Source organism: Pan troglodytes, chromosome 12, assembly GCF_028858775.2.
Source record: "Pan troglodytes isolate AG18354 chromosome 12, NHGRI_mPanTro3-v2.0_pri, whole genome shotgun sequence".
Classification (NCBI taxonomy): domain Eukaryota; kingdom Metazoa; phylum Chordata; class Mammalia; order Primates; family Hominidae; genus Pan; species Pan troglodytes.
This window is the reverse complement of record NC_072410.2, coordinates 67,456,844-67,482,433: the sequence shown is the minus strand read 5'-3', so window position 1 is coordinate 67,482,433 and position 25,590 is coordinate 67,456,844. Positions and strand designations below refer to the sequence as shown.

The 25,590-nt window shown below is 38.4% G+C and overlaps 1 protein-coding gene across 27 annotated transcripts in view; it reads right to left on the bottom strand.

The window, feature by feature from the left end:
- Positions 1–9,802: 9,802 nt before the first annotated feature.
- The window catches only part of CLHC1 (clathrin heavy chain linker domain containing 1), a 56,687-nt gene continuing 40,899 nt past the window's right edge, over positions 9,803–25,590 (bottom strand). For all 27 annotated transcript variants that reach the window (XM_009442340.5, XM_009442343.4, XM_063788806.1 and 24 more), the window contains 4 exons: positions 15,720–15,894; positions 14,660–14,862; positions 11,759–11,938; positions 9,803–10,139 (listed from right to left, as the gene is read on the bottom strand). In XM_009442340.5, the coding sequence (XP_009440615.1) occupies positions 9,943–10,139; positions 11,759–11,938; positions 14,660–14,862; positions 15,720–15,894 (755 nt within the window). In that variant the 3' untranslated portion in view covers positions 9,803–9,942. The remainder of the gene's footprint in view (positions 10,140–11,758; positions 11,939–14,659; positions 14,863–15,719; positions 15,895–25,590) is intronic.

Below are 25,590 nucleotides of genomic sequence, written 5' to 3'. Positions count from 1 at the left end.
GCTCTTTTCTGGGACTACTTCAGAGCTTAGCTTCTCCCTCTGCCCAACCCTGCTTTCTTCTCTTCCCTTCCACAGTGTGGATATGGAGAGCACTTCCTAATGAACAGCCTGCACACAAACCTCTGTCTCAGAGTCAGCTTTTCAGGGAGCCCTACCCACAACACTGCTTATGAAGTAAATGTGCAGAGCCCTGCTGAAGGCAGAGAGAAGATTGTCATCTGTTGAGTCTGGTCAGGTAACTCACACCGTGAAGAACATTGCCCAAGTCCTTATTTAGAGAATTAAGTTTGGTGCCACCTTACAGTCAACCACAACATGTGTATTGGGCCATCCAAGCATCAGAGCAGGGGGACTGAAAAGGTGATCCCTTGCCTCACAGAACCTGCCCTTCCTCAACCAATCAGTCAGATATAGGTACAGCCAGTTCTTAAAGACCTTTAAAGAGCACTCCAAACCCACCCTCAGAACTGTCACCCCTTATAAAGTTCATAAACCTTAACTATCAAAAACATCTCCCTGCAATAATTTAAAGTTTTAACTTAAATTAAATTCCTGTGTGAATTTCTTTTTGTTGTCTTAAGCAGAAGTAGAAAACATGTATAAGGTTCTCTGTTCAGTAATCCTTTATGGTTCATCTTTAATATTTCTTCAAGGTTAATGATCCCATTTCCCACTAGCTTTCTGGCAAAAGGTCATGTTTTCAATCCTATCATCTCTGTAGCTTTCTGTAATAAAGCTTGGTTTGAATGTCAGTCAGTTTAATAGCTATGCCAATTTCTCACCTAATAGAGCCAAGTCTCTATCATCCTCTTTGACAAATGGCACAAGTGGATGCAATAACAAGTCACATTCTAAAGCCACTGAGGGCACTTTGGTTCCCACCCTTCCAGGCAAGCATTTCCACAGCCTGGGCTCCTAACTGAAGATATAAAGGGATCAAGGGAAGAAGAAAGGTTAAACCTAGGAACACGGAAGCCAATGTGCCCCCAGAGAACAGAAGAGGCGGTCTGCAGAGTTCAGAAGGCAGGCAGCTCATGCTTGAAGGTGATAGCCTTCTGCCTACAAGAGAAATCTGAGCACATCAGTTACTTCTGTCTTACCAAGAATCCCTGAGATACTGAGATTTCTGAGTTGAAAGTGAGATAAGGCCTGTTTTGTTTTGTTTGTTTGTTTCCATGTACATAGCTCAAGATGTTTTCTGGGCCGGGTGCAGTGGCTCACTCCTGTAATCCCAGCACTTTGGGAGGCTGAGGCGGGTGGATCATGAGGTCAGGAGATTGAGACCATCCTGGCCAACATGGTGAAACCCCGCCTTTACTAAAAATACAAAAATTAGCAGGGTGCGGTGGCACGTGCCTATAATTCCAGCTACTCAAGAGGCTGAGGCAAGAGAATCGCTTGAACCAGGGAGTCGGAGGTTGTGTGAGCCCAGATGGCGCTACTGCACTCCAGCCTGGTGACAGAGTGAGACTCCATCTCAAAAAAAAAAAAAAAAAAAAGATGCTTTCTGGATCTGCAATGATAAGTAGTGATTTATGTTGGAGAAAGAAATAAGGGAGGTCCAGGCCCTTACTTTACTATCTCTGACCCTGTTTACAGAAGATCCACCCAGTAACTATGACATTTAACTGTGGAGTGGTAGAGTTTTTATACTCATGAGGAAAACTCACACTAGTGGCGCCAAACCACTGGGCGTGGCCTAACACAATTTCTGATAGCCAGGGGAGCTGGGGTGGGGGAGGGTGATTACTGGCATCTAGTGTCCTGCATCTACAAGGCCACAGGACAACCTCACATAACAAAGAATTATCCCGTCCAAACTGTCAATAGTGCTGAGGTTGAGAAACCCTGACTTACAAATAATTCTCTGTCCTCCTAAATGTATTCACCTACTCAGGAATCATCAGGCCTTGTTTCTCCTCCTCTAGACACTCAGCTGACCTGGGAAAATTACAAGCTGCTTGACCAACAAGCTCATTATTTTGTTTTTGATGGAGACAGAGCTGAGGAACAAAGACAACAAATAAAACCCCAACTGTGGGGTGAAAGAAGACTTAACCTTGGCTCACAGGCTCCCTTCAAAAGCTAAGTGGTATGTGGAGATCCGTGAGCTGGCAGTTCTGGTCAGAAAATAATAAAGTCTCAGAATTACTTCCTAGGCTAGGGTCTCTTCAGAGGCATACACAGATGCCTCTTGCTTTCACCTCTGTACTAATCTCATTGCCCCACTTTGAATCAAGGCTTGAAGACTGTGCAAGCAGAATAACCAGGCACTCTCTTCAGTTAGTTCTGAAACCATCTCAATGATTTTGGGAGAATACACTCCCCACAATCTGGCAACAAGTTGTCTGGCTTGGGTTATTTCTAAGTCTACATTTCTTAGTTTCCTGAAGAATACACTGGGCATGCCAAAAGGTTTCAAAGCTACAGTTACGGCATCAGCAACAACTCTTCAACTAGCCTGTGCTTCAGCCCAAAGCAGCACAAACAGAAAAGTCAGCCAAGCCACGAGGGGCCTGGTCAAGCGTCTAACAGTGTAGGATTGCTGCATAAAGAGCAGGATCCTACTACAATACAGCCTTTGAAGTGCCTTGAAAATAAATGCTATGTTTAGAAAACAAAGTCCTCTCTCCAGGCCTGGACTCACCCCACTCACCCCACCCTCATCCCTATTTCACTGAAAAGCTAAATATGAAAAAGTGCTTGGATGTTTACATATTTTCATATAGAGTAAATTTTCCTTAAAGGGCCATCTTCTTAAGAATACAAATCCTCCAAGAATGGTCCTTGAGCTGCTCAAGCTTTCCAACCAGAAAATATGACTATATTGAAAAATATGACTAGAAACAATAGGACCAGCCTCACTTCTTCCCCATAAAAACAATTCCAATCACTGAAGGTCTTGCTGGCATCTCTGCTGCCATCTACTGAGTCAAACTGGCACATATTCTAGTAAATCCTAACCAAGAAAGGTCATTGTTCTGTATATGTTTCCATTTTAACTCTTACCATGTTGTATTACCGTTGTTTGTATATAACTTTACTTCTAGATTGCAAGTACCCATGAGATACATAGGATGTCTTATTCATCTTTTAGTAGCTAATCAGGAAATGGTTGTTGGATTAAGTAATTTTGAGTGTTGCACAGGGCTTCTCCAAAAAGATCATCTCAAGAATTTTCTTTAGGACTCCTCTAAAACCCAGAAACTACCATAATTATATCAAACAGAAGAGAGCAACTAGTTTATTTTTTAAGGCTTTCAGAGTAGCTCCTTCTACAACTTTCTTTATTGACCCAATACCAGCCTTCACAATCTCCACCATCAGCAAATTATTCTGTCTCAAATAAAAATGGTTTATTATTTAGTTCTATGGCTCATGTGGCTTAGAGTTTGTTGTATCCTTAAGGTGAGGGCTTTTGGACACTCAAAGGCAGAACTGTGATTATATGTTTGTTTTTTTCTTCCCAAATTGAATAACCCCATTCCTTCAACTTTTCTTTCTACATCTTCCCGATCTATACATGCTCAAAATTAGTAACAGTTTTCTTAATGTGAAGCCTCAAACTAGTTTTGATACTCTATTTAGCATTTGAGCAAAGATGATTTCAACAAGTGTTTGTGGTGCCTGCTATTATCCCTATCAATGGGACACTTTGCATTAGGCAAACCTAACATTTACCAGGCAGATAAATTAGGAGTTGGTGATTCATCTCACAGAGCATTCCCAGGAAAATTTCTTCAAAATAACCATTTCGGTCCTATTTCATTTAGAAAATATTCATTTTATAAGCAATTTTTCATGGATTACAAATCATAGAATGAGAGTAGCTGTAATCTTATTGATGTCTAATTTATGTGTCACTTGGGTTTAAGATATGCACCTTTTTCTGGTATCTGCTACTGGTGTTATGAGCTCTTCAAGACCTCTTGTTCCTTAGAGAAAGAGTTAGCATGAAAATCATCTCTTAGAAAATATTATCATGTTCATTTGACACCTGAAAAAGCATACCCAGAGGGTAGAAGAAACTTGGAGACTGTTTATACACACAAATAGCATAAAGGACTTTTCCCCATCTCTAGGGGACCAACCTGGGCAAAGGAATAGAAGGAATAGCCTTGGCAATTATTCTCCCTGTCCCTGCACCCTCAAGAAAACAGGGAGAGTCACATTCTCGGATGCCAAGATTAATACCTATCTTTGGTTTCTTAGCAAGCAGGCTCTCTGCACTGCAATCTGGAAGGCCACTGGAATCTCTCTGCCAATGTTTTTCGCATTCTCATTATTGATCCTAGTAGCAGCACAAACCTGTTTCTGGATGTTGTGTTCAGAAGCTGATCAACATTAAGTACTCACCTCAAGGAGGCTGGCCAAAAACAGCCTGCAGACTTTTCAAGCTGACTTTTCACACTGTTTGCTCTTTGGGTTGGTCAGGGCCTGCAATCAAAACTCATCATCATTAATTCATAAACGCCTAACTCTTTAAGCAATTTGGCAAAAATCTTTTGACAATTCAGTCCCACTGCTGGGGGCTGCTTCCAAAATGTACATTTTCAAAGTGTGTGAGCAGGCTGGACATGGTGGCTCACGCCTGTAATCCCAGCACTTTGGGAGGCCAAGGCGGGCAGATCACCTGAGGTCAGGAGTTTGAGACCAGTCTGGCCAACATGGTGAAACCCCATCTCTACTAAAAATACAAAAATTAGCCAGGCGTGGTGGGGGGCGCCTGTAATCTCAGCTACTTGGGAGGCTGAGGCAGGAGAATCACTTGAACCCAGAAGGCGGAGGTTGCAGTGAGCCAAGATCGCACCACTGCCCTCCAGCCTGAGTGACAGAGGAAGACTCCGTCTCAAACAACAACAACAACAATATAGTCAAAATGTGTGAGCGGTATGAGGCAAAGGAAGAGTTCCAGGAGAAAATGGATGGGAATGTGTTGTCACACATTCTGATCTGTGTACAACCAAAGTGGTAGAAGGGTGACATGCCCTTCCTGTTAAGCACAAACCCACCTAAAGCTCACTCTATTTATGACAGTATTTTTATTATCTGACCTAATAAAACAAGATAACAGAATTTAACCCATACAACTGTTCCTTGAGTGGAAAAGATGGATCCTTCTCAGTGTGGCCCTAACACATTAATACACATGAAAGCTTAAAGGTAGAGTTTGCACCCAGTGGAGAGCTAAAAATGCTTGGTGGTGATTATTGCTGCAGTTTAATATATGACATGATAATGGAGACCCCCCACAGCCACAGTGGAATTTCCACTAAAGAGCTAACTGGATAGAGGCAAGGATCCATGTAGGCAAATCTTCAAAATGTAATTTTATAGCCTCTATTTTAAAACTGCAATACTGCTTCTTAACCAAGCTTATGGCATACAGTTGGGGAAGAATACTATAGATTAATTCTTTAGAGTGGGGTCGGGGGAAGTCAAAATTGCTTAAGGACTCCGTACCTTTTCCTCTTTCTATACACAAATTACGTCTGTGTTATCTTCCATGTTCCTCTGCATTAGAAATCAAAATGGCCTCCATACTGGATTGGCTTCCACATAGTAGCTCTACCCTTTATCCTCCCTTGTGTTACATCAGTAAATTGGGTATTCCGCAGTAGGCTTTTCCAAATGAGAAAATATGGTAATTCTTTTTTTTTTTTTTTTTTTTTTTTAGTCAGAGTCTCGCTCTGTCACGCAGGCTGCAGTGCAGTGGCACAATCTCAGCTCACTGCAAGCTCCACCTCCTGGGTTCACACCATTCTCCTGCCTCAGCCTCCCGAACAGCTGGGACTACAGGCGCCCGCCACCATGCCCGGCTAATTTTTTGTATTTTTAGTAGAGATGGGGTTTCACCGTGTTAGCCAGGATGGTCTCGATCTCCTGACCTCACGATCCACCTGCCTCAGCCTCCCAAAGTGCTGGGATTCAGGCGTGAGCCACTGCGCCTGGCACCAAATAAGAAAATATGGTAATTCTTTACTATCTTTATCCACTCAAAAAGCTTCATTTAAAGTTGATGGAGGCCAGGCATGATGACTCATGCCTGTAATCCCAGCACTTTGAGAGGCCAAAGCTGATGGATCACTTGAGGTCAGGAGTTTGAGACCAGCCTGGCCAACATGGTGAAAACCCATTTCTACTAAAAATACAAAAATTATCTGGGTGTGGTGGTGGGCACCTGTAATCCCAGCTACTCAGGAGGCTGAGGCAGGAGAATCACTTGAACTCAGGAGGTGGAAGTTGTAGTGAGCTGAGATTGTGTCACTGTACTCCAGCCTGGGTGACAGAGCAAGACTGTCTCAATAAATAAATAAATAAATAAAAGTTGATGGAAACAAGAAATCAAATTTAGCCTCAGTTTAGGACAGAGGTTTCAAATTAGTGACCTGCAGGTCAAGTCTGGTCTGCAGATGTGTTTTGTTTGGCCCACACAGTACTGCTCACATCAAATCTGCATTTCCAGCTTCCAAGAAGGTAACACCGAGTCCACAGTCCTGCATAATAAAAGTTGCCTGGAATTTATCACGATTGTCCCTTTCAAAAAGTCCCCAGATCCTCCTTTCCCTGACTGTGATACATTTCACTCATTTACAGTAGTGCCAAACCTCTATAGGTAGACGCAGATCCTCAAGGTAGGGAGGGTACTTGTAGATAATTATCAATTACAAAAAAAAAACTAAAAAAACTATATAAATAATAGTGTCTTTTTTATGTACCCAATATATTTTTATTCAAGAACACAACAAATTATAACTACTAGCAAACTGACAGCTTTATACACCGAACATTTGTTAAATGCCATTTTTTTCTGAGAAAGAATGGAAGAAATGTATGAGCTTTCTATGAAATGTACAAAGTTAAAAAAAAAAAAGGCCTCTGCTATGATTTTTGACTTAACATATGCTTTAGCAATCCAACAGAATTCCAGGCACCTAAAAAGTAACAGGTTTTGACCTTTTAAAGTTAAAAAAGTGATTAATTTAATGGTCATTTCTTAGTTAATTCAGGATTTAGGAGAAGTTGTAAATATTAAAAAAATTTTTTTCATTACATTAGACTTCTGTTCAACATCTCTAAACCTTTCCAAATGAATGAATTTAATAGAAATTCATTTTGATACATGCTTGACTATAATAAACAAAAATGTAACTAGTTACAATTAAATCTTTCAGAACTTGGAAGAAATATCTTCCTTTCCTCACTGGTATGGTAGAAAGAAAACCTAATATGAAATCAGAGAAACTTAGTTCATCATGACCCTTGCTTTGCAACTGCTATGTAAAGCAGTCAATGGCAAGAGGAAAAAAGGAGAGAAGACACGCTCAAGATAGCAAGACCTAATAGAACACATGAACGTTGATTAAATCTTCATTGGAACAATTCAAATGTTAAAAGGCATTTTTAGCAACTGGTGAAATTTGAATATGGACTGGCTATTAGATAATGCTAAGGAATTTTTATTAGTAACTTTTAAAATACGCTGTGTGTTTCCATTAAGGTTGTAATCTTGCTAGCAGAAATTGTGTGCAAAACAGGTATTCGGTAGATGTTGTTGATGCTGATGTTGAATTGTAGTATTTGAAATTTAGGCTGAAGGTCAAGAAGCATTAGGAAATAATTTGTACCTTTTCAGAATTACTGAATTTTAGAGTTGGAAATGACAAGAGGAGGTATCTAGTCAAAATAAATTTATCTTAAGCATGAGGAAAAGGACACATAGCTAGACAGTGGTGGGGCTGGTCTAGAATGCAGGTTTCTGTGCTGAGGTCCAGATTATACCTCCTTCAGTGTAGCTTACATGGAGGCTCTTATAGCTTCAAAGCCCTCTGTAGCTCACAACTCAATTCTTTCTCCTTCCTCATTTAACTTTATCATCTTGCTCTTCCTCCCAACTCCATTTTCCATCGCCAGGCATTTTAATTTATATTCACTTGACAACTTTTACTTTCCTTGGGAAAGCTGCCAAAGGCAATGCTAGCTGAGAAGGAGTAATAATGAGCAAAGGAAAAACAAGGCAAAATTAGAATAACAACAACAACTGCTGTTTAAGCTTTCTCTAGATTTATATACCTACTTTATCCTCCTGGCTTTCATGAAGACATTTTTTTTTCTAAGCTCTGTCAATGGACACATAATAGCTTTCTATCAATCATATAGGTCTCAAAGGAAAAAAAAAAAAAAGGTTTTAAGCCGTTGGCACACAAAGAACCAGTGCTGCCGAAATACCTCTCCCTTTCCATTCCTTTTTTCCATCCTTTATCTGCTCTTTTCAACAGCCTGTATGAAGGCCAAAAATCAAAATATTATTTTGATAAGCCTTTTAGTAATAAATTGCTTTTTAAACTACGCACATGTATTACTTTAAAAATGCTACGTTTTAGAAAGCTGAATTATAATTATCCAGTATTCTATTTAGCACCAAATGGAAAAATTAAAAACTCAGCTTGAATGCTTCTGAATTTATAAGATAAGCCAGGCAACCCTAATACAAGTGTGGACAGATAACTTAATCTCAGCAATAAGTTGTACCAATATATCAAATACTTTAAAGAAGGATAAACATATAAATACAAATGAATAGACATATGGGATTTAGTAAGTACAAACTAAGTAGAGAAATGTGTGTTTCTGGGGCCGATTACAAAGGAATTACAGCTATCTTTTACTAAGTTCCTCTATCATGTTATACACTTACACTACACATACATTATCACTAATCCTCACAACAAGCCTAAGGGAAGACTGCCCATATTTTATAAGTGAGTAAGAGGTAGGACCAGAATTTTAATATGAAGCTGTCTGACTCCCCATTCATCTTCTTTCCACTATAACATAAAAATACATATTCAATTTAAATTTAGGACGGGAAAAGTTATGCTCTTTGCTCTTATTCTAATAGCAGATCATTTTCATTTTTTACTTGAATTTTTTTTTTCTTTTTTTAATAACAGAGACGGGATCTCACTGTGTTACCTAGCTGGTCTCAAACTCCTGGGCTCAAGCGATCCTCCTGCCTCGACCTCCCAAAGTGCTGGGATTACAGACATGAGCTACCTTGCCCAGCCAGCAGCTCATTTTAACCACATTCCATGGTCAAGGATGACATTTAGCTAGTAAGCTCTGGTGTAGCATAAGGGCTAAAGGCTGTTCTGATTAATTAGGTATCTGTTCTGCTTGATTTGTGCCCATGCCATACTAATCATTAAATATTCTTAATATTACACCTGTCCATGGCACAGAACTTTCAGAGTTTTCAATCAAATACTTATTCAGACACTTGAAATAATCCAAAACCACTTCTTATGACATATTTTCCATACCTATAGGTATCACAGGTCTACTTCTATGCAAAATTCGACTGGTCTTCTCTCTAAGTAATAACATGCCAAGAGTCCCAGCTTTTATACTAGAAGCCTAAGCTTTGCCATATTTATATATATCAAAGCATGGGGCACATCTTTAAATCAGCAGTACAAAATTACTATACTCTAGGTTTTTGCCAGCAAGTCCAACCTTGAAATGATATCCTGCTTTTCTGGTCAAGTCAGGCTTGTAGCATTTCATGTTTGGGAAGACAGTCTAACACACAGGATACTACCCACACCTTCCTCAGTTCTTGCTATCATATTACATTACCAGAAAGTAATATATCTGGACATTAGCTTATGTCCTTAGATAAAAATGCCCTACACTGTTTCACACAGTTATAATCTTGGATTTTATCAAGATTCAATATAAGAAATGACCATATGGGGAAAAGGAAGCAATAGTATAAATATTTCAAAGACAAATCTAAATGTCATCATAACAAAAGTGTGATTTATTTCTGAGATCTTCTTACTCTAGATTTATTTATAAGTTAGTTACGTTAAAATCAGTTTGCCCAACCAGCATACATAAGGTGTTGTACAAGCTCCCTCAGCTGGTTAAGATATAGAACTACCAAAACACATGTTCCATTAGGTTGACTGCGTCATCCTCTTCAGAAATTTCTGTAACTGCAGCCTGAGATCGAAGAATAGACGTGATGTCATTAGATAATTTGTCAAAGCCATTCTGTGAACATATATTTGCCACTTCTTGCCACTTTTCTATGGAGCAAAAGGAATCATTTATCATAAGACTTTCTACTGCATCTGTGGGGAAAAAATACAATATTATAGTATGGCACTTATTTGATAATCTATACTTTAGTGATTCTTCAAAAATAGAAAAGGACATAATTTCAACTCAGTTACTGTTAAACTCTACCTGATTCCCCTAAGATTAATGATATAACATGCAGTGCTCAGTCAAGCTCATGGTAAGTACTCGTGTTAGTTCCTTCTCCTCCTCCCTTATCATTAACCTCTTCATGTCTCAATTCAACCCTCTACCACTTCTCACATTCCACATCTCTACTCATCTCCTTCTTGTTAAGGCAGCAGATGTTGAAGGCTATAAGGCAGGAGCTCAGAAAGTGACAAATGTGGGCTCATCCTTATTCACAGAGTCTATAAGGCACCACTAGAAACTATCAAATAACTGTAAACCTATAGGTCAAGTTTTCATGATTTCAAACACTTATATAAATGCCTTAGTGGAGCTAACCCAAGGACTGAAGAAACTCTTTGACAAACTCTTTATCCTGTCTCTAGCTGGAGAACTCTTAATGATGGGGCTTCTATAACAAATATTTTTCTTAAGGAAATAAAATCATTTTGTTTGTTAAAGAAATTTAATATTATTTACTTTTAAAAATATCTTAGTGATCTATCAATTTATGGAACTCATTTCTTATCTATTACCTGCATTACTTATGGTACTTCATAAAAGAGGATCACTTTTTAGAATACTGTCATCACTATAATTTTATTTCTACCATAATTATTATTTTTCTATAAAAATATTTTAGTTGATATCTGTAATGATAATTTCAAAATATAAAGTTATCTTCCAAAATATGTTTTCAAGTAATTTAAAATGAAGTTGTCTGTTCAACTTCCTATATTAAATTAATGAAAAGAAAATAAAAGTGAGTTTTAATTATTCTCTCTCTCTCTCATTTTTTTTGAGGCAGTGTCTCACCCAGGCTGGAGTGCAGTGGCACAATCACGGCTCACTGTAGCCTTGAGCTCCCTGGGCTCAGGCGATCCTTCCACCTCATCCTCTCGAGTAGCTGGGACTACAGGTGCATGCCACATGTGGCTAATTTTGGTATCTTTTTCATAGAGACAGGGTTTTGCCATGTTGCCCTGGCTGGTCTTGAACTCCTGAGCTCAAGCGATCCACCCGCCTCAGCCCCCCAAAGTGCTGGGATTACAGGGGTGAGCCACTGCACCCAGCCTAATTAGTTATTCTCTAATTCACAGCAGAGTTAGGTTCAGAGTGAATAACATATGTAAATACACATACATTTGGTTTAGGAATTAAAACATATAGTTTATATCTACATAACATTTAAAATACATATAAAAGCTAAATATACACATATGTCAATATATACAAAGTTTTTAGTGTTAGTGATCATAATTATTATAATATTCCCCTCAAGCTTCATAAAGATACTCCCTTCATTCTAATTCTCTCAAGAAATATATCCTATTACCAATAGATTATTATTTACATGGCAATCTTTACATTTATAAACTCCTAAAGTTAACTCTTGCTAAGAAGGAACTCTTAGGGAAATTTGAGTTAACTCATGCATAACCATCTTGAACCTCTCCCTAGATAACCCACTACTATTTCTTCCACAACATTTTATTCTACTTACCTATCCCACCTTTATTGATTTCTTGAAGTAGCTTAATGCCAACTTTTTTCATGTCTACAGAGAACAGATGAAGTATAGCAAGACCAAAAGATAAAGATGGTTGTTTCTCATTCAACTCTTTAGTGAGACACTGAATTAATTCAACTTGGGGACATGACATTAATAGCTGCAACAGGTCATCTGAAGGCAAAAATGAAAAAGTTTATCTCAATGTCCTAATATCATAAATCAACTAGAAACTAGGACTAGCTAATGTCTATACCTGCCAATCAACAGTTTTTCTAATCCTTTCAAAGCCCTCAATGACCCACTCCAACCTAAACTCAACGGTACTATCCCCTAGCCCCCCTCAAAAAAAAATCATGCTCAGCATAGCAAAAAACAAAGGAAAACTACCCATAAGAGTATCCAAAACATAATCAAATAATTATAATGAAAAAAATGTGGTATAATAAAAATACAGATTGGCTACTAGGAAACCTGAATTCTAATCATAGCTCCATCAGTCACTTACTCTTTTGGAACTCAGTTTTCACATCTGAAAAGTGTAGTATTAGAGGTCTCCATCTAATACTACAGTTTGTTTGTCTATATCTTGTTGCTCATATTTGGACCAAATTCTGGTGAGTATAATGTCTTTCTTTCTGTGCCTTGCACAGAAAAAGCAACTCAGTAATTTTTTTCCTAAAACTATCAAGCATTTAGAAATTCAAAAATGAAAACTTTAAGAAGCCAGTAGCTATTTCAAGTAGCCAGAGGTGGAACCATATGAAGTTTCCTATATTTGACCACAAAAAGAACAATTCCATATGGGTTAATCTCTATTGGGTTAACCCAATAGTTAACCACTGAGGTAATCTAAAGCTACAATTATGATTTGTATTCTTAAATTTTTTCAAAACAAAGTCTCACTGTGTGGCCCAGGCTGGAGTGCATGGCTCATCATAGGCATAATGATTGTGTACTGTATCCTCAAACTCCTGGGCTCAAGCAGTCTCCCGCCTCAGCCTTCCCAGTAGCTGAGACTACAGGCATGCCCCACTCTATACTCTCAAATTTATAAACTTTGTATTAACTTCCTAAATATTTTAAAGTAAAAATATTATTTTGTGGCCACAATAGAGGTAATTTTCAGAATAACTTCTGAGAGCCTTTCAAGGACTACCATAAACATAATCTGAATTCTGAAAGCCTTGGGTTTTTAAAATGTATTTGATATATAGAGATGGGGTCCCACTATGTTGCTCCAGGCTACTCTTGAACTCCTCGTCTCCCTTTTTCTTACTACATTTCAAAATCCATTTTATTTTTTAAAAAATTATTATTATTATTATTGTTATGGGATAAGGTCTCACTCTGATGCCCAGGCAGGAATGCAGTGCCACAATCACAGCGCACTGCAGCCTAGAACTCCTGGGCTCAAGCGATCTTCCCATCTCAGCCTCCTGAGTGGCTGGGACTACAGACCCTATCCCTAAAATTTTTAAATTCTAAGAGTAATTAAAAGCTATATCCCATGTCTAAACATTAACTAATATAATTCTTACATATGGAAAAATAATAGTTAACAACACAGAAACTGAAACTGTATACTTAGGTAATGGAATATTAATTAATACCTACTATGCCAGATTCTGTCCTGTCACTACATAACCAAATAACTTAGCTCTAGCTGTGCCTCAGCCTCTCTGTGGAAACATACTATTTTTGCATCTATAAAATGGGACAATAACAAAACCTACCTCATAGAGTCAACATAAGGATTAAGTGAGATAATCCATGAACAAAAGCCTAGCTATTATTACAATAATAGTATAGGGCATGCTGTTATTAATGAAGAAATTTGTAACTTAAAAAAACAACAACATAGATTCTAAGAAAAAGTCAATTAATTGCTTGAAAATGACCAGATTCAACAACTACTAAAACTCCTTTTTCCTGGAATAATGTGACCTAAAAATGGCCATGTTTGGTTCCATTTTGCATCTTCTTAGAACTGGGATACATAGCCTGCAAATCAGGACAGGCACTGGCCTGGGGGATGGGGAGATGTCAGCAATGCCTGTACTTACAGTTATTGCCAAACTAGATCCAGAATAAGAGCTCTGCTCTTCCAACTAGGGTCACCCTAAGGTCCACAGTTCTCTCAGATTACCGTTCAATTGTAATCTCAGATTACTGTTCAATTGTGTTTTAAAATTTTGAAATAAATTAGAAATTCTTCATTTCTGATGCTTATATTACAGTTCAAAACATTATATATCACAGGCTGGGTGCGGTGGCTCACACCTGCAATCCCAGCACTTTGAGAGGCTGAGGCGGGCAGATCACAAGATCAGGAGATCAAGACCATCCTGGCTAACACGGTGAAACCCTGTCTCTACCAAAAATACAAAAAGTTAGCCGGGCGTAGTGGCGGGCACCTGTAGTCCCAGCTACTTGGGAGGCTGAGGCAGGAGAATGGTGTGAACCCAGGAGGCAGAGCTTGCAGTGAGTCAAGATCGCAGCACTGCACTCCAGCCTGGCAACAGAGTGAGACTCCATCTCAAAAAAAAAAAAAAATTATATATCACGAATAAGTTATTTTTAAAAATCATATATGTAGTATGTTCTAGTATATCTGCTAAATCTATCTTTAAAACTGTATATTTCCAGGACTATCTGGCTTATTAAATGTTTGTATTTTGAGGAAATACATAATATTTTTGAATATCTAGCATGAAAGCCAATCAGCTCCAGCTTACTATGTTCATGAAAAATTACACAAGAAATCTCCTACTTATTGGTACATATAAAATTGATTTTATAACGTAAGTTTAAAGTAGTGCTTGCTATTATGGGTAATCTTACAATTAAAGCCCAGAATTCAAATATATACAAATGGCAGACTTTTTAACTTACCGGTAGTAAAGTCCTTCAACTGCTGTATGTACTCCATGACGCTATGAGTCTGACCCTGTTTACACAAGCAAAGAATAGCTTTCTTGTGCAAGCCACATTCACTGTAGATAATCTGAGCTAAAGCCAGGCACTTGGCCTTGTTATAAGTATCCTGCTCCCCATAATCACAAATCACATCCCCAGCCTCCTCAGAAAATGTCAGTCTAGAACAAGCAGATCAATAAGACATATGTTAGAAAATTCCTGATGAGTGGCTGAGACTGAAATATTTGAAGATTCAGCACAGTAGAACTGGATTTTCTACTACCTGTAAGAACTCCAAGTTACAATTTAATAGGCAATTGATTATGTAATTGAAATGATTACTTGTCAATTTCTATCACCCCGATAATAGTCAATATGAAAATAAAGTTATTTGGAATGTAGTGGTGTATTTGCTAAGAAAATTAGATTTCTACAGGAAACTAAATGCATATATATATATTTTTTTAGATTGAGTCTCGCTCTGTCACCCAGGCTGGAGTGCAGTGGCGCGATCTCGTCTCACTGAAACCTCTGCCTCCCTGGTTCACACGATTCTCCTGCCTCAGCTTCCTGAGTAGCAGGGACTACAGCCGTGCGCCACCATGCCTGGCTAATTTTTGTATTTTTAGTAGAGATGGGGTTTCACCATGTTGGCTAGGCTGGTCTTGAACTCCTGACCTCAAGTCATCTGCCCACCTCGGACTCCCAAAATGCTGGGATTACAGGTGTGAGCTGCTGCACCTGGCCACCACGTCTGGCTAATTTTTGTATTTTCAGTAGAGACAGGGTTTCACCATGTTGGCCAAGATGGTCTTGAATTCCTGACCTCAAGCGATCCTCCCACCTCTACCTCCCAAAGTGTTGGGATTAGAGGCATGAGCCACCACACCCGACCACTAAACACTTTCTGATTAATTGCAATAGCGACCTGAAGTAAATGTTCAAGTAACATATTGATAAAGCTATTAATATTTTTAGAACAAACAACTTTATTAACGAAATGTCAAAATTAAGTTAAAAGCTTAACTTTGCTTACCTTTCCTGTGTAACCCAATTGGTAACTAAATCTAACCGTTTTTCCGATAATCCACATTTGATTCCTTCCAGGGTTAGAGCTGCATCAACAGGACATGGAAAAGCATGACTTGTGATAAAGAGGGCCTCAAAAAATAAGAGTAATGGAAGAGGCTTTCCTCTAATTTTTCCAACAGCTACAGAAAGGAGAAAATTTTCTCTGTCAAATGCTTTAAGAAATAGTTTGCTTTTTCTTATTTCATATTACTATTTTTGTGCCTTTGCTTTTCTAAAACTTTAACAATCTAAAATTACACATTTATAATTTTTAACTCATGCTTATAGATTAAACTTTATCTAAATGACTAAATATCACGTGCCATGTGAAGATGGAGGCAGAGACTGGAATGATCTGCTACAAGCCAAGGGAGGCTAAAAATCGCTGACAACCACCAGAAGCTAGGAGAGAGGCATGGAATGGAATCTCCCTTAGAGCCTCCAGAAGGAATGAACCCTTGACACCATGATTTCAGAGCTCTGGCCTCCAGAACTGTGAGCGAATATATTTTTCTTTTAAGTCATAGGGTTCTGCTGTTAATGAGGCCAATTTGCTATGACCGAAGAGAACAAAAGGTGCAGCTGCAGATACACAGAGGATAAAATTCCTAATGCAAACTATCCTGCTTTAATGACCAATCAAATGAGGCAAATATAAAACTGGACATTTAAAGGTATATACTTAGTCTAACATACCCTAACTTTGAAAATAATTCAATGAGGATGACAAATTAGGACCCTGAAATTTACATGTAGATTCAGCCAGTGACCAAAAAAGTATGTCAATCCCAAATCAGCATGACTACAATTCATTTTTTATTAAGCTGTATGTACACTGAATGCTTGAACTTGCAGGGGAGGAAGACTATCAATTTGAACTCTTAATTAATCCATCAGATTATTTTCCTTTTTGTGAGCAGAAAATAAATTTACTACCATATCTTATTTCCTAGATTTTTCTTTAATTCTCCTCCTCAAAGTCAAGTGAGACAGTTTAGAGAGAACTACTGGATATGGATGTCTTGGAATTTAGAGAACAAAAAGACCGGAGCCTGATATTTGCCTGGAAAGTTTAAAGGTGAAAGGCTAGAGTGAGTAAAGAGAATTAAAGTACGAGCAAATTCTACTTTCACAAGATTGCATGTTCCTTAAGGGTGAAGGAGATTCCATGAAAGGCAGGCAGGCTGGTTGTCTTGAAAAGACTCTCTCAGAGAGGTCTGCATGCAGACCAGATAACCCCACCTGAGAGAGTCTTTGGGGGTACACACCACCAGAATCATTAGCAGCCAGCTAAAGTAATACCTCCTGAATCAATAAAAGGCACAATGGAAAGTCCCCAGTGAGGGAAGGCCCTAAAAAACAAAGACTAAAGCAGTAAACTAGGAGCCAACATTGGGCATCTACCACACCCAAGAAACATCAAAGCCTAATGACCACTGCACCAGTTGAGTAAGACCTTTCCTGTCCCTTATATAACCCCACTGTAAAGCTGCCTAGTGATTAGAAGAGGAGAGAGTAGCAGAGTAAAGAAGAAGCAAACACGTCTCCTGAGCCTCAATAGGTTCTAGAGCCAAATCAGAGCCTAACCAGGGTAACGGGAAAAATTTTAGATTAAACAAGAGATTGCAGTTTCTATTTAGTTTAGACTAGACTTTTGGGTACCTAAAAATAAAACTATTAATATCTAAAAGCGAGTGAAAAAAAGTTATGTGACATGACCAAGATATTATCCAGTAAAAGAAATAGGAACGCCAACACAGTCCTTTTAAAGGGCAATGGCGAGGAAGAATAAAGTTGTTTCTTGCTTTGTACTCTGTCAAGTCTAGCTTGAACTTTAGACTCTATCATGTCTAACTGATCTATGATCCAGTTTCATAGATCAAATCTTGGTAAAACCAGGTATGAAATAAAAAATAGATTCGGCGTCTGATTGAGGGTCTACTAATGAAATGTATGGATTTTCACAAGATAATATATAATACCTATTTTATTCACAGACTTTTTAAACTTACTTCTCAACTCTCAGATATACTGTATTGTAAAGAAAATTAATTCTGAATAAGTGGCATGGTGCTAAAAACCCCTAAAGCTTGTATAGTGCTTTGAAATTATCAGCTGGTCTTAACCAATAACCCTAACAAGGTGAGTATCATTAACATTCCTAGTTTTCTTTTCTTTGTTTCTTTTTTTGAGATGGAGTCTCGCTCCGTCGCCAGGCTGGAGTGCAATGGTGTGATCTCGGCTCACTGCAACCTCTGCCTCCCGGGTTCAAGCAATTCTCTTGCCTCAGCCTCCCATTTAGATGGGACTACAGGTGCGTGCTACCACGCCCGGCTAATTTTTGTATTTTTAGTAGAGACAGGGTGTCACCATGTTGGCCAGGATGGTCTTGATCTCTTGACCTCGTGATCCGCCTGCCTCGGCCACCCAAAGTGCTGGGATTACAGGCGTGAGCTACCATGCTCGACCTGTTTTCTCTCTTTTCTTTCTTTCTTTCTTTCTTTTTTTTTTTTTTTTGAGACAGGGTCTCACTGTGTTGCCCAGGCTGGAGTGCAGTGGCACGATCACGGCTCACTGTAATCTTAACTTCCCAGGCTCAGGTGATCCTCCCACTTCAGCCTCCTGGGTAGCTGGGACTATAGTAATGTGCCACCACGGCCGGCTAATTTTTTGTATTTTTTGCAGTGACAGAGTTTCACCAGTTGCCCAGGCTGGTCTTGAACTTCTGGGCCAAGCAATCTGCCTGCCTCAGCCTCCCAAAGTGTTGCTATTACAGGCATGAGCCACCACACCTGGCCAACATTCCTGTTTTTCAAGTAATAAAACTGAGTTTCAAGTAGATAAAGTAGCTTGCTCAAAGAACACAATGCAAGTGTATAGTAAAGATAAAATTGAAACAAAGGTATTGTGCCTCCTATCCAACATTTTATAACATTCTATCTTCTTCATGTTTTGTGATAAGTTAAATATATATACATTTACACACACATATGATGGCAGAAGATAAAAGATTTCTTAGGCCAGGCACGGTGGCTCACACTTGTAATCCCAGCACTTTGGGAGGCTAATGCAGGTGGATCACAGGGTCAGGAGTTCGAGACCAGTCTAACCAACATGGTGAAACCCTGTCTCTACTAAAAATACAAAAATTAGCCAGGCGTGGTGGCACCTGCCTTTAATCTCACCTACTCAGGAGGCTGAGGCAGGAGAATCACTTGAACCCAGGAAGCGGAGGTTGCAGTGAGCTGAGATCGTGCCACTGCACTCCAGCCTGGGTGACAGACTGAGACTCCATCTCAAAAAAAAAAACAAAACACACACACACACACATACACATACACACACACACACACACACAAAGATTTCCTATACCTACTATAGATTAACAAGATTCACGACAATTCAATTAGACTTTCAGGTAAAGACGGTAGACTGAACACATACATTCAATTTTAGTTCATTAAAATCATTAAAATAATGGTAAAGGGATTTCACAAGAATAAATTTAAAAGGAAATAACAAAATTCTGAAAGCCAGAAAATAGAGAGTAGAAACTAGCATAGCAGACGCAGAGCCTTAAAAGTTTGATTCCTAAACTACCAATAAGGAAAACCAAGAAGAAGCAATCCAATTCACACCAAACAACACAGAAAGTCTCAGGAATTGCCAGCACCGGGAACCTCTGTAATGAGATGGGGTAAAACTAGAAATCATGGCTGAAAGGCTATTTAAAAAGCTATTCCTCACCCAGTCAGATGATACCCCCTTCCAGGACCTAGAAAAAGCTGAGGCTTATTCTCTGAAAAAGATAAAACAAAAGGTGTCTACATGAAGACAACAGGCACAGTTGAGGGTAGAAATACCAAACTATTAATACGCCTTTTTTGAATTTCCAGAGAACTTTCTTCATATCACTAGAATCACTCTACATGTAAGCTCCGTGATGCAAATCATTTTTGCAGGTTTCATTTTCTGCTGTATCCCCAGCACCTAGAACAATGCCCAGCACATATTAGCTAATCAATTTTGTTGAATGAAGAGTAAATGAATAAACAAATGAATGAGCTGGCTCCACACTTGTCTGCCTCTTTATCTCTCTTCCCAATTAGTCCTTTATCTCATTGAAAGGATTGGGTCTTACTAATCTTTGTATCTTAGTACCTAGGTCATAACAGTTTAATCTACAGTTAAAAACAGTCTATTTATTAAAATTTTCTGAAAATGTTATAGGAAAATACTGCTGTGAACATTATTTTATTAGAAGTTCTGCTTCTACCAATGATATCTTTGAGCTTTAATATGTCTTAAAAACTAGGTTTTATACAAACTTTTAAAAACAGAAAGCAATTGTCTAAGAAATAAGTATTTTAAGATTTAAGTAATTTTAATCGATTCTAAGCTATCAAACTTGAGATGGGCCTTTAAAGATCTAAGACTCTGAAAACATGACAGTGTGGCTCACATGGACTACTATTCCTGGCTATATCTTTCCCTCTCCTTAGATAAAATAAAACAACCTACATCCACAGGGGAATGAAGTCTGAATTTCAGTTATGTATATGATTCAGGAAGCCAAAGCCAACAAATTAACAAAGATCAGCTTCAGGCTGTTGAAACATTAGAGACCAGGCAGAGACAAACATAAAGCCTTTCCAGAGAATACACAGTAATCCCACAGTGGGGAAGAAATTAAGCTCACAATATTATCAATGTAAAAAGCTTACAATATTATAAATAAAAATTATCAGTCACACAAATCAAAGCACATCCATGAGCATGAGTTAGGATACCCAATAATCTGGAGAATTTATATACTTCAGAACTACAAACAACTGACTATAAAAGAGAGTGTAAAATATCTATGTTTGGCTCAGCACAGTGGCTCACGTCTATAATTCCAACACTTCAGGAGGCCAAGGTGGGAGGAATGCTTGAGCCCAAAAGTTTGAGACCTGCCTGGGCAACACTGTGAGCTGTCATCTCTACAACAACAACAACAACAAAAACACATTAACCAGGCATGGTGGGTATGCCTATACTCCCACCAGTATAGGGAGCTACTTGGGAGGCTGAGGTGGGAGGATCACTTGAGCCCACCTCAAGTCAAGAAGGTCAAGGCTGCAATGAGCTGTGGTCACACCACTGCACTCCCACCTGGATGACAGAGTGAGACCCTGTCTCAAAAAAATTATATGTTTAAAATTATTAGAAATATAAAGGTAGAAAAGGAAGCCATAATAAAGATGAACAGATTTTTAAAACAAGCAGATTTGAAATGTTCTAGAAACAAAAGATATGATCATTGAGGTGGCACTACAAATTAGTGGAGAAAGTACAGACTTTACATAAATAGTACTAGAACAGAGAAACTATATATTTAAAAAAATAAGGCCAGGCGCGGTGGCTCCGGCCTGTAATCCCAGCACTTTGGGAGGCTGCGACAGGTGGATCACCTGAGGTCAGGAGTTTGAGATCAACCTGGCTAACATGGTGAAACCCTGTTTCTACTAAAAACAGCAACAAAAAAATAATAAAAGAAATTAGCCAGGCATGGTGGCATGCACCTGTACTCCCAGCTACTCCTGAAGCAGGAGAATCGCTTGAACCCGGGAGGCAGAGGTTGCAGTGGGCCGAGATCGCGCCATTGCACTCCAGCTTCGGCAACAAGAGCGAAACTCCATCTCAAATAAAATAAAATAAAATAAAATAAAATAAAATAAAATAAAATAAAATAAAACTGGGCCAGGCGTGGTGGCTCATGCCTGTAATCCCAGCACTTTGGGAGGCCAAGACAGGAAGACCACTTGGACTCAGAGGTTCCAGACCAGCCTGGTCAATATGGCAAAACCCCATCTCTACCAAAAATACAAAAATTAACTGGGTGTGGTGGTGCATGCCTCTAGTCCCAGCTACTCAGTGGTTGGGGCATGAGAATCACTTGAACCTGGGAGGAGGAGGAGGTTGCAGTGAGCTGAGATCAAGCCACTGCACTCCAGCTCAGGTGACAGAGCAAGACTGTCTCAAAAAAAAAAAAAAAAAAATTAAAGAAAAATACTGAACTCCGAAATCATACTGAACACAAAAACAAGTTTCAGGTAGCTTAAAAATCAAATGTAAACAGCAAAACTGATATTTTCAGAGGAGAAAAAAGAAAAATGACTTAGGGTAGGGAAGGACTTTTACATAATACATAAAAATAATTAACCTCAGAGGAAAAGACTGATAAATTCCACTACATTAAAATTAAAAACTTCTGTTCATCTTAAGATATCATAATGAGAAAAGATTTTTGTAACTCATTTTAATTAACAAAAGATTAATATTTACAATACATAAGTAACTCCTAAAAATCATTGAGAAAAATATAGACAATCCAGCAGCAAAATGGGCAAAAGATCTTAAGTACTTCACAAAATGGGAAATCCAAATACAAAGATATATATGAGCTGAGTGCAGTGGCTCACACCTGTAATCCCAGCACTTTGGGAGGCCAAGGTGGGAGGATGGCTTAAGGCCAGGAGTTTGAGACCAGCCTGGGCAACATAGCAAGTTTCCATCTGTACAAAAAAATTTTTAAAATTAGCCAGGCATGGTGGCTCACAGCTGTAGTCCCAACGACTAGAGACGCTGAAGTGGGAAGATCACTTGAGCCCAGGAGGTTGAGGCTGCAGTGAGCCATGTTTGTACCACTGCACTCCAGCCTAGGTGACAGAGCAAGACCCTGTCTTAACAAAAGGGTATATGTGTATACATATATATGAAAAGATACTCAATTTCACTGGTAATGAGGCAAGTTTATATTAAAACCATAATAAATTTACATGACCACAAGAATGATAAACATTTAAAGGTCTAACACTACCAACCATTGTCAAAGATATAGAACATAGGAAATCGCATACGTTACCATTGGGAATATGAATTAATACAAACACTTTGGGAAAATGTTTGTTATTATCTTCAAAAGCTGAAGATATGCATACCTTATGACTCAGAGAGTTCAATCTTAGATACATATCCCAGAGAAGTTTACATACATGCACCAGGATATATTTTCATAGCAAAATTGTTTATAATAGCCCCAAACTAGAAACCATCTACATGTCCATCCACCACAGAACAGATAAATACATTGTAGTATATTTCAATCTAGAAGATTTAAAATAAACCACAGCTACATGTAGAAACAAGGCTAAATTTCACAACTAATGTTGAGTGAAAAAAAGACATAAAACAATATAATTATAAGCAATAGTATAATTCAGGAACACTTGCAGGATTAAAGAATATATGCAGTATAATTCAATTCACATTTAAGTGCAGTGGATTACAAGGATGTGATCCAGCTGCCTATCTCAGTAAATATAAAAGACATATTTTTATTTTCATAATTTCCTTAAGACACAAGTGAATATTTAAGGCAAAAATAGTAACAATGTGTATGATAATAGCACAAAAGAAGAAAGGTGATGGTAAGGTTCATGCATTATATGTAGAGTAGTAAATTATTAATTCAAGGTAGACTCTAGCAAGCAGTGAATATTATAATCCTTAGAATAACAACTAAAACAATAATACAAAGAAGTGTAGCCAAAAAGTCAAGATAGGAGAAAAGAGGGAATTCTTAAAAACTACTCAATTAACACAATATAAGATTGAAAAGAAGAAACTAAGGAACAAAGAACTGATGAAAATAATTGAGAAAAATATAGCAAAATGATAGGCTTAAGACCAAATATATCAATAATTTTGTTAAATAGTTATTATGTTAATTATGTTTAGTCATAGCAAATGAACTAAACTCTTGCTTCTGGCATGAAACCAGATAAAATATATAAAATAACAGCCTTCAAGTCATTGGACATAAGGCAGTGAAGGATAGTGATCCTTGAAAGATGGGAGAAAAAAATCAAGGTGAACCCAACAATAGCCTCAGTTTACTGCCTGGAGAAAGTTTCCAAGCAAGAGTACAAAGATGGAGAAGCCAGTTAGAGTCTGAGTTCCTGAAATGAGGACATGGAGCTGGAAGTCTGGTGAGGTCAATGCATATAAAGATCATAGGGCAGAGTACCAGAAGAAAGAGAGCTGCCTAGGGTAAGAGCTTCAGAGATCTGTACAGCGTTCCCCACAGGTCATCAGCTGAGTACTGATTAGCACATACCGGTGAGGAAGCTACCTAAGGCCAGGGAAAGAACTATTCAGAAGGATTAGAGGGACCAATCCCTAGAGCTCAGAAATACCTGAGAATAACTCTTCCACCAGAATGGCAAACTTCATAATCCTCAGGTATCAGGTAGAATATTCAGAAGGGTTTTGCTTCCAACCAAACACTGCTCCAGTCCTGCCTAACAAAATTTGAAAACAAGCTCCAGAAGGATCACATTGCTTCCAGGTAACTTACCTATATCCCAGAACAAAGGTTAAGAAGAATTTACCAAAATTCAGCACCATTAAGGTAAAATTCTTTTTTTTTTTGAGATGGAGTCTCACTCTGTGGCCCAGGCTGGAGTGCAGTGGCGTGATCTCGGCTCACTGCAAGCTCCGCCTCCCGGGTTCACGCCATTCTCCTGCCTCAGCCTCCCGAGTAGCTGGGACTACAGGTGCCCACCACCACACCCGGCTAATTTTTTTGTATTTTTTTAGTAGAGACGTGGTTTCACCATGTTAGCCAGGTTGGTCTCGATCTCCTGACCTCGTGATCCACCTGCCTCAGCCTCCCAAAGTGCTGGGATTACAGGCATGAGCCACCATGCCCAGCCTAAAATTCTTAATGTCTTGCATCCAATCAAAAATTTAACTTGCAAAAAAGCAAGAAAATATTACCCATAATGAGAAAAAAATGTAATAAATCAAAATTGACATGATAGAATTTGTAGAAAAGGATATTAAAAGTTATTATAACTGTATTATTTCACATTTACGAGGGAGAGGAAAGATGGAATATGTTAAGTAGAGACATGAGCTATATAAGAGAAATTCAAATCAAAGTTACAGAGATGAAAACTACAATGTCTGAAATGAAAAATACACTGGATGGGATTAACTGCAGATTAGATACTGAAGATTAGTCAATTTAAAAACAGCAATAGAAAATAAAATGTAAAAGACTAAAACTTGGACAAAGAATAAATGAGCTGTAGGACAACTTCAGGCATATAACTGACATCCCTGAATCGGTGAGTGGGGAGAAGGGAGGCTGGGGCAGAAACATATTTGAAAAATAATGGCTATGTATTTTCATATATGAGGAAAACCATAACCCACAGATCCAAGAATCTCAATGGACTCCAAGCATAAGAAGCATGAAAATAAAACTATACTAACACTCACAATCAAACTGCCAAAAAAAAAGTAAAAATGAGAAAATCTTAAAAGTAGTCATAGAGAAAAGACACATATGTACGGAAGAACAAAGATAAAGATGAAATAACATTTCTCGGCAAAAGTAATGCAAACCAGAAGACAGTGAAACAAAATCCTTTAACTACAGAAAGAAAAAAAAAAGTCTATCTAGAATTCTATACCTAGTAAAAATACCTTTCAAAAGCAAAGGTAAAATGTAGAATTTAAAAGCTGAATGAATTTGTCACCAGCAGATCTGCACTAAAAGATTAAAGGTAGTTTTAGCAGAAGTAAAATGATGCCAGATGGAAAAATATACATATGTTTTTGCAGACGGAGTCTCTCTCTGTCACTCAGGCTGGAGAGCAGTGATCTTGGCTCACTGCACCTCCACCTCCTGGATTCTAGTGATTCTCCTGCCTCAGTCTCTCAAGTAGCTGGGATTACAGGTGCAGGCCACCATGCATGGCTAATTTTTGTATTTTTAGTAGAGA